Genomic DNA, 10,245 nt, shown 5'->3' on the forward strand with positions numbered 1-10,245 from the left:
ATAATGATGTATCGTATTTTATTTGAATTTATTTGGACGTTGTTATTTTGATTAATGTTTAAAATTTAGTTTTATGTATAGATATTTTATATAGATTTTTTTATATTTTCATATTTATACAATTTTTTATAACTTTATATTATTTTATATATTTTTATGCAATTTTTTTTATAGATTTTTATGATTAAAATATTTTTATTATTTTTTTAAAATATATGGAGATATTAAAAAAATATATGAATACTCCCGTAATGGATACTCAGTACATTTATTCAGGGAAAAGGATAACAAAAACTATTATTTTTATCCTCTTTGTCTAGTTGACATCCCTAATTAACATCACTGAACAAGAACGGAGACCAAAATTAGAAATAATTAACAATATATAATCAATTAATTATTCTCTTTAAGCTTCATAAACCTCACCAAATTATTAAAGACCAGTTAAGAACTTGATCTTTGTTATAAAGATGAGTCCGTGTACTTTTCTCGATCTACTCATCATTAATGTTTACAGTTATTAAGGTTATTTTATTACCTCTGATTGAAACCCCTCAAATAATATAAAATCGGAAAATTATTCTTCGTAATTATAAAGACATTGAAAGTGATCTGATCAAACTCTAGGGGTGCCACTAACTGCAATAGCCATTTTGATGGTGTCGAAGATGGTGCAACAATGTCAATATCACACTCTTGGTAGCCAAATTATCAATCATGTGAATCGAAGACTAAAAACAGTGAATCCCCCATTCCATTTCAATATATTCGTACTGAATCATGTACTTTGTCTTCAAGTTAGATATATGGGACAAAGACAACCATAGAAAGCTGTTCATTTTGCTTCAGATTTCACACGTTGCTAGCTAGCTTACTCGTTTTGGTTATGCAGATCGTCAAATTCAAAATCTAGGTTTAGAAAGTAGCAGGATTTTGATTATGTCAGACAACCCATGTGTGAAATATAGAAAAGTTCAAAACATCATAGCCAATTATGTTCTTACATTGTAATCGTACATCAATTATATATCATCAAACATCGAAATCGAGATTCTAAGATTTATATATGTAACAAGATCTTCAAAACCCTAATACATGTTCAGAATATTTCCTATAAAAACTCTAAACTTCTTATACAAATAAGACTTTGTATATGGATAAGTGGATGTCTAAGAAAAGAAAATAAGATATTTTTTTCCTAGAGTTAAAATTAATTTATGTATAAGTTGATTTCTCTATTAACTTATGCATAAATTAATATTAAGTTATGAAAAAAAATATTTATTTTCTTTTCCTTATTACAAAATAAAAGTTTTGGAAGTAACCAAAGGTTTAATTAAGGGGTTGAACTAAGAGATGTAGACCATAGGTTGGCCTAAGGGAGAGCATGATAGAGGGTGAATGGTTATAACCTGGTGAAACTTTGAAGCTAAATCTAGAGAGAAGTAGGGTTAGCACTATCTTATACTCCATGAAGCTCAAGTTTCTTCCAACACACGTTCTCCCTCCAAACCCAAATGGTAAATATCCCATTTTGTGGTTGCATCCACCATTTACATCGTTCATGAACCTCTCTGGTCTAAACTCATTCACATCTTTTCCCCACAACGCTTGATCATGGTGCATTGCGACAACATCGATCCACATGTTGGTTCCATTAGGGATCCTTAAATTATCAACTTGAATGTCTTCTCTCGCTTGCCTTTGCACATTTGGTGCTGTTGGGTAGAGCCTTAAAACTTCGTTCATCACCCACTTCATCTACATCGTATAAAAGTAATTAGTTAAGAATTTGTTTAGCACGATCAAATTTTAAGATTTTGTCTTTGGTTGCTCTTCGAGGAGCAATATATAAATAAAAGAAATGAAAAAGAAATGGAGAAGATTCAAAGTCAACACATTGACCGAGTGCCATGTGTAAAGTGATATTTTGTTTCATGCTACATACTCATACGACATCTAATATTTTGAATATCTTTTTATTTTTTATTGTGGGGCCATCGAATTTCTTAATTCATTACATACGCACTCAGATATCAGATATGAACATTGACCGAAAGTTATTAGTGTCGTTCAACCCACGACAAAAACACGTAGTAAAGCACAACACACATTCAAATTCTACAGCTATTAATTTGGTTGTAATTTAGTTAAGTAATTTTGAAAACATATAGTTTATTTATTTTTATTCGAGTGTTTGAATTTATTTTAATATTTAATAAACCGGTTATCCTGTAATTAATACAAGACTTTGAATTTTTCATAACATATCAAAGTTGTAAATAATGTTTTGAACACAGTCATTCAAGCAGTTTATGAAATTCTGGAATTAGTGTTAAATTTACATTAATTACATGCTCAAACATATTTGGTCAATGATCAAAGTGAGAATCCATATTAAGTCAATTAGACCCCGTCTCGTTCTTTGCATGTATTGGTCATCTAACCCAAGAACATAATTCTTCACGGTCTATTTTGATTTATAAACCAATGGCAAATTAGTATAATTTTTTGGGGCTTCCTGAAAAAATGTATAGTTTTGGAGGTCAAAGATGATAATTTTAGCTATTGTATTTTAAAATGCAAACCATAATTAACCAAAAAAAAAAACAGAAGCTTCCCAATTATCAACGTTTTCTATGATATGTAAATAAGGATGAATGAATGAACAAACGAGATTAGGTTTAGTTTTTGTGTTACCTTTTTCAAGCCAGCAAGCACGTTGATATCAAGTTCTTTATCTCCGACCACTTCTCTGATCTCCTCTCTTAACTGGTTTTGCCAATCTTCATGCATAGCAAGAAGCAACAAGGTCCATGAGATAGCCAATGCAGTTGTTTCATGGCCAGCAAAGAAGAAAGTTTTGCACTCATCCAACAAATCTCTAGTAGTGAATGTCTTCCCTAACTTTTCATCACCTTGATGATTTCCTTGCAACAACAACCCTAGCAAGTCTTCTTGAGTTTGTCTTTTGATCGATTTCATGCGACTTGTTATGACGGATAGCAAAAGTTGATCAATTTCTTTCCCAAGTTTCTTGGCCTCTAGGGTTTTCATCACGTTGAAACACTTCTCAAATGGGACTCCTACGTATCTTGTTGTCCTGAAAAGTGACATTTGTAGGGCACGTAGTTTTTCAGACACTTCCTTTGCATTTCTTCCCTTCATGCCAAAGCTTGTTTTTGCAATGATTTCTCCGGCAGTTTCCACAACCTCTTTTTCCACATCGATTTCTGAGTTACCCGAGTTTATTCGTGCAATCCACCTTTCTATCATTTCATTTGTAGACTCACTCATCATGCTTGCCATTGCCTATCATAAACATATAGTTAAATGTTATGTTTTAATTATTTTATCTCATATTTAAAAACTAAAACACATATCACTTAAAAATTGCTCATCACCATGAAATAGATTGTACAAGATAAGTTAATGATTTCTCCTTTTGATTTTATTTAATTAAAGTAAAAAAGGGAACTTAGTGTGATGAGGTAAAATGGAATTTTTTTTCTTCAAAGGTGTATGGCCTAGTAGTCGTAGGTAGGTTCTTTATTTAACTTTGTGGTAAAGCGGTCTTAAAGTTAAGCAACGAAATTAGGCAGCATTTCTATATTTAGCATGCAAATGATGAAGATCGTAAGAAGGAGAAACACTAAGTAAAAACGTATACAAACATTTCAAACTTCATGATTCCGTGTAGACCACTTTCCCTAGCATGCCAGAATGGTCTAAATTGAATGTGGAAATTGAAGTCATGCAACGATGGAAAGTTGAAATTAGGACTTACAGGATGAAACATGTTCTCTAGAAGGCCAGTAATATATATAGAAGCTACAGAGATAGAAAGATAGATATATATATATATAGAGACAGAGAGAGAGAGATAAACCTTGAGGTTAAGAGGAGAAAATGCCGGTGCTATAACATGTCGGTGACGAACCCATTCATTGCCTTCAACCATAACCAAACCATTTCCAAACAAAGGGTCTCTGTCATGTCTGAACACTCTAGGTTTTCCCCATTTCTTGGCTAAAACCTCGGTGGACATTTTTTTCAGAAACTCAGGATCAGCAATGTACAAAAACGGTTCTGTACCCAACCAATAGATAAAAACCTTCCCTGTACAAACAAAAGTAAGTTAATGTATGTATAAAAACACGTTTACGTTAGTTGTGGTCGAACTTTAGGCAATGATTAACTAGAAATGTTGTAGGGTTTTTCTTCTATTCTTTGTTCGGGTGAGGAATATGATGAGCAAATGATTGGTTTATTTGACAGATCAGAACCGGATTGAACCTGTGTATGAGTTAATGATAGGGAAAGCATGCATACCGTGAGAGTTTTGCCAGCGAGAAAAGTAGGGGAAGACAGTAGAGTGTATATCATGGGTGGGGTTAGAGGGCAGTAGTGAAGAAGTAACAGAAGTAACAGTGTTCTTCTTTTTCATCTCTTGGATGTTCCCAAGAGGAAAAGTTGGGGGTGGCCCTCCAAATCCACATCTTTTGAGCTTAAGATGAGTATAGATAGGAGAAATCCACCAAGAAAAGGTGAGTTTGAAGAGCAAAAGAAGAGGTAAAAAGGAAAAGAAAGCAAGTGTTCCAGGTAAACCCAAGATCTCCATGTTTTGGTTTCTCTTAAGGGTTTGGAACTGAAGCTATAAATGAATGGTTATAGCAGAATTTGTGTATGTGATGGATATGCAAAAGCAATGTTGTTCTATTTATAGAGCAAAGTTGGGTGACAGAAGCAAAAATGCGTGGCTTTTGGGTTTTTTGACCAATGAAAAAGACCAAAGCGAAGTTTGAACATTTTCCGATGATTATCGGCTAGACCTTTTAGACTGATATTGTGTTTCTCACTTTGTCCGTTTCTGGCCTCCAACTTGGTCGGAGTACAAAATATTTTAGAATAATTCCCATTTATTCTCCCTTTCCCTAAAATACTATTCCATTTACACACTTGTGATTATAATGAATAATTAAATAAATTGTGTGATTAATTAATGTAAGGTTCTTTTCATTTGAGTTTTCAAAAACAAATTCTCGTGTTTGTTCCCCTGATTTTTATGTTTTATTTCAGTATTCATTAAACCGTTTCAATCTTACAAATTTAATATATATATCAAGGGTTAATACATAGTTAATTTTCTCTTTTGTTATATATATTTTTTCTGTGTATAAATTTTATTTTACTTTTTTATTTATTTATTTTATTTTTAAAGTGATTTATCCTAAAAAAATATCTTTCTATAATATTTTTTTATTTTTATCCTTTTATAATTTCTAATTAATTGGTCATTTAATAAATTATTAAAAACTAAGTATTAAAAAAGGAAGTATATTTAAAATATTAATTCGTTTTTCAATATTATTTTTTGTATAATTTTATCCTTTTTGTAATTTCTAATTAATTGGTCATTTAATAAATTGCTAAAAAACCATATATTTACCTCTTTATAATATCTAATTACTTAGTCATTTAATAAAGTTAAATTTAGAAAAATTTATTTTATTTTTATTTCTTTAAATAATATTATTTAAAAAATAATACATTTATTGATAATACAAATTGTTTATAGTGTCATATAAAAAAAATTATCTAAAGAGTTGTTTTACTTTTTTTATCCATTTAATATGTTTTTAAATTGATTTACCATAAAAATGAATATATATTTCAAATTCATCATTTAATATCTAATAAATTATTATTTTAGTTTTTAAATAACACTATTATTTTCAAATTTAGAATCCTCGTATTAATCCCTATAATGTGAATTATGTCTAAAGTGGAAATTATTTTCTTAATCAGATAGCTATCCAAAAATTGTTATGAAAATTAGTTAATTTTTAAAATAAATAAATAATTTATTCTTTTAATTTGTATTTTTATATACATTTTAGCTATAACTAATTTCTTTTCTAATATATTTTTAATATATTCATTATTAAAGAATAATGTAAAGTATTAATTATTTTTTTCCATGCTTTTTTTTCAGTTTTAATTTATCTTTTCATAATTTATAATTAGTTGATCATTTAATAAATAATTAAAGAATAACTTATATCTAAGGTATGAATTTTTTATATTATTTTTTATTTTTTATTTTTAAATTCATCATTTTGTGATTTTTAATTATTTTATAATTTATTAAAATGAAATTTAAAAATAATATATTTACCTTTATTTCTTAAAATAATACTATTTAAAATATATATATATTTATTAATAATACAAAATTGTTTAAACTGTCATATAAAAAATTACTTTATAAGAATTTTGTCTTACAAAATAATTGTCAACAAAAAATTATATTAATATTTTTTTATATTATTTCATCTTATAAATATTTTTATTATTGAATATTTTTCATATGTTAACATATTCAATAAAAGAAAGTAGTATTGAAGTTTCCATAATAGTCATGTCTGGTCTTTGGACAGCTGTCCATTAATTTGGTTTCTTATAACCTTTCAAAATTCTTAATTTATTCCTGTGTGTTGCGTCCACATGTGCATTAATTTGGGTTTTTTTGTGTTTTTATTTTCCCGTTGCCAAATTCCCAAAACACCCCTACCTTTATCCTTTGGTAACTTGGAACCTCCAACAACTCTCTCGTCTCCCATAATAGCACCACACACACCACTGGTAACCAAGTGTTGTCTTTTTCTCCACTATGTTACTTGAATTTCTCTTTTCATCCCTTTTACAATATTAAAAAAATATTAATTACTATAATCTTTTTATTATTTATTAGATTATGTTTAAAATTTATACATTTAATTTCAATAATTAATAAATAGTTCAAACAAGTCTATCAATTCACATCACATTTTATTATATATTAGATGAGATTGTTCACACATAGATTAGTTATGTCTATCAATTCACATCACATGAGTCTATGTATTCATTGCTCAAACAAGTATTGTAATACACATTATACAACTTAGTTCATACACTAAATAAATGAGTCTAGTAATATTTGTTAGACGAGTTTGTCCAAACATTGATTAGATGAGTTTAACAATATATATTAGACAAATTTGACCATACAGAGATTAAAGGAGTATATTAATACACATTACATGTGTCTATCTCTATTCACTTATTAGAAGATTCCTACAGTACACATTAGACGACTTTGTTAATGCATTGATTAGATGAATCTAGTAATACACATTAGACAAGTCTATCCATAACTTGATTAAACGAGTATTGCAAAAAATATCAGATGAGTCATTTCATACGTCGATTAGATTAGTCTAAGAATACAAATTTGATTATTTTGTTCATACACTGCTTACATAAGTTTAACAACACATTAGACGAGTATGTTCATACTAGTTATATGAGTATAACAATATACGTTATACGAGTATGTTCATAGATTAATTAGATGAGTTTAACAATAGATATTAGACAAGCCTATCAATATACAAGAGTCTATTAATATAGATTAGACGAATTTGTCTATTCACTCATTAAATGAGTTTTACAATACATATTAGATGAGTTTGTCCATACACAAAGTATATAAGTCTAGCAATACACATAATATGAATCTGTTTATACACTAATTATATGATTGTAGCAAAAAAATTAGACGAGTTTAGCATTACACAAAAGATAACTTTGTTTACACACTAATTAGATGAGTTTAACAACACACATTAGATGAATTTGACCATACACTGATTAAACGAGTTTTACATTATATATTATACGAGTTTGTCATTACACCAAAAAGTAATACGAGTCATTATATACATTAATTAGACGATTCTAGAAATACACATTAAATGACTTTGTCCATACACTTATTAGATGAATCTAGTAACACATAACTCAAGTATATTCATATACTTATTAGACGAGTCTAATAATATATATATATATATATATATATATATATATATATATATATATATATATATATATATATATATATATATATATGAAAGACAAATTTGTCCATATACTGATTACACGAGTCTAGCAATATTTGTTAGTCAAGCTTTTCTATACACTCGTTAGATGAGTCTAACAATATATATTAGATGAGTTTTTTCATACATAGATTAGATGAGTCTATTAATACACATTACACGAGTCTACCAATTAACTGATTAGATGAGTCTTGCAATACACATTAGGTGACTTTTTTCATACACTGATTAGATGAATCTAGCAAAACACATTAAATGAGTCTATCCATAAACTTATTAGACAACTATAGCAAAAAACATTAAATGAGTCATTTTGTACATTGATTAGATGAGTCATTTCATACATTGATTAGATAAATATAGGAATACACATTATATGAGTATACTCATAAATTATTTAGATGAGTCTAGCAATATACATTAAAAGATTATGTCTATACACATATTACAAGATATTAACAATTAGATGAGTTTGTCCATATAAAGCTTAGATGAGTCTTGCAATACACATTAGACAAGTTTGTTCATACATTGAATATATGAGTCTACTAATACATATTAGAGGAGTTTGTCAACACTAATTAGATGTATATAGAAAAAAACATGAGACAAGTCACTACATCCGTTGATTATACGAGTTTAGGAATACACAAAAGGAGACTTTGTTCATACATTGATTAGACGAGTCTAGTGAGATACATTACACGAGCTTGTCCATACATTGATTACACAAGTCTTATAATATATATTAGACAAATTTATCCAAACATTGATTAGATGAGTATACTAAAAACAATGCATGAGTCATTCTATATACACATTAGACGAGTTTTGGAATACACATTAGGCAAATTTCTCTGTGCACTTATTAGACGAGTCTAACAACACACATTGAACAAATATGTTCATACACTGATTACACGAGTCTAACAATATATATTAGACAAATTTATCCATAAACTGATTAAATGAGTTTAGCAATATATACTAGACAAATTTGTTCATACATAAATTAAACGACTCTATTAACACACATTAAACGAGTATGTTTATTCATTGATTACACAAGTCTAGGAATACACATTTGATGACTTTTTCCACACTAGTTAGACGAGTCTAGCAATACACATTAGACGAGCTTGTCCATACATCAAATATATGAGTTTAGCATTACACATTAGACAAGTTGTTCATTCATAAATTAGATGAGTCTTGCAATACACATTAAAGAATCTATCTATACACTAATTAGACAAGTCTTTTAATACATATTAAATGAGTTTGTTCATTCACTTACTAGACGAGTCTTATAGTGCACATTGGACAAATCTGTTTATACATTGATAAAAAGAGTCTTCATATATATTACATGAATCTGTCTATATATTAATTAGACATGCTTATCATTACATATTAGACAACTTTGTGGATACATTTATTATACAAGTCTAACAAAAATCATTAAACAAGTATATCTTTATACTAATTATATGATATGAGTTTCTCAAACAAGTATATCTTTATACTAATATTAATCTTTGTGTAAATATCGTACTTATGAAGTTTTATTTTGTAAGATCCATGAAAAATATTTACCTTAATAGTAACAATTTTATTCCTAGTAGTAATAAATTTCTTTGTGAATGGAAAATATAATAAGTTTATGTAAAAATAAAATGTGGAAAGCTAAATAAGAAATTTTGGTAGCTTAATTGGTAGAAAATTGTGGTGATTTCAAGAACATGGGTTCAAACTCTTTTCTACCTTTTTGTTTAAAAAAAAATTAAATATTGATAGTGGATAAAGCACTCTAGGTTTGAAGGCATTATTGAGGGATCCAATATGTCAAGTGGTGATTAAAATATTAATATAATAAAATAATATTAACATAATAAATAATATTAAAAAATTGTTGAATAGTAAAATTTTTGGACTATAAATAGTCATGAGAGGGGAGGCTATTCTGCACAAAGAGAGGAAGAATCAAGTGAGAAATCTTGAGAAATAGAGAAGAAAGAGTTAGGAAGAAATTTTTAGTTGCAAGAAGAGTAGAGGTTGTTGAGGATTTTCGGGGAAACAAATTCTGAGCAAGAGATTAAGTCTGGAATAGAGGTAGGGGAGCTAACCTTTCTAAGCTTTTATATTATGATTTAGTATTTTTTATTATTATTCATGTCTTGAAATTCTCTGTGAATATTGTTTATGAAAAACATATGTGCTTACTTATCTATAGTGAATTTCTTTGTTAATATTATATGTTGCTGTTTAAATCTGTAAATAAGGAATTTGTTAAAAACTA

General features: G+C 28.2%; 1 protein-coding gene across 1 annotated transcript; it reads right to left on the reverse strand.

Moving 5' to 3' along the window:
- Positions 1-1,147: 1,147 nt before the first annotated feature.
- LOC124829129 (cytokinin hydroxylase-like) lies at positions 1,148-4,621 on the reverse strand. The gene is made up of 4 exons (XM_047302594.2): positions 4,333-4,621; positions 3,890-4,119; positions 2,701-3,312; positions 1,148-1,761 (listed from the first exon to the last, which is right to left on the reverse strand). The coding sequence occupies exons 1-4, from the start codon at positions 4,619-4,621 to the stop codon at positions 1,333-1,335; spliced, it is 1,560 nt and encodes a 519-aa protein (XP_047158550.2). The 3' UTR covers positions 1,148-1,332.
- Positions 4,622-10,245: the final 5,624 nt, after the last annotated feature.

This window comes from Vigna umbellata, chromosome 4 (genome assembly GCF_029865625.1).
Source record: "Vigna umbellata cultivar VRB3 chromosome 4, Vumbellata_1.0, whole genome shotgun sequence".
Taxonomy (NCBI): domain Eukaryota; kingdom Viridiplantae; phylum Streptophyta; class Magnoliopsida; order Fabales; family Fabaceae; genus Vigna; species Vigna umbellata.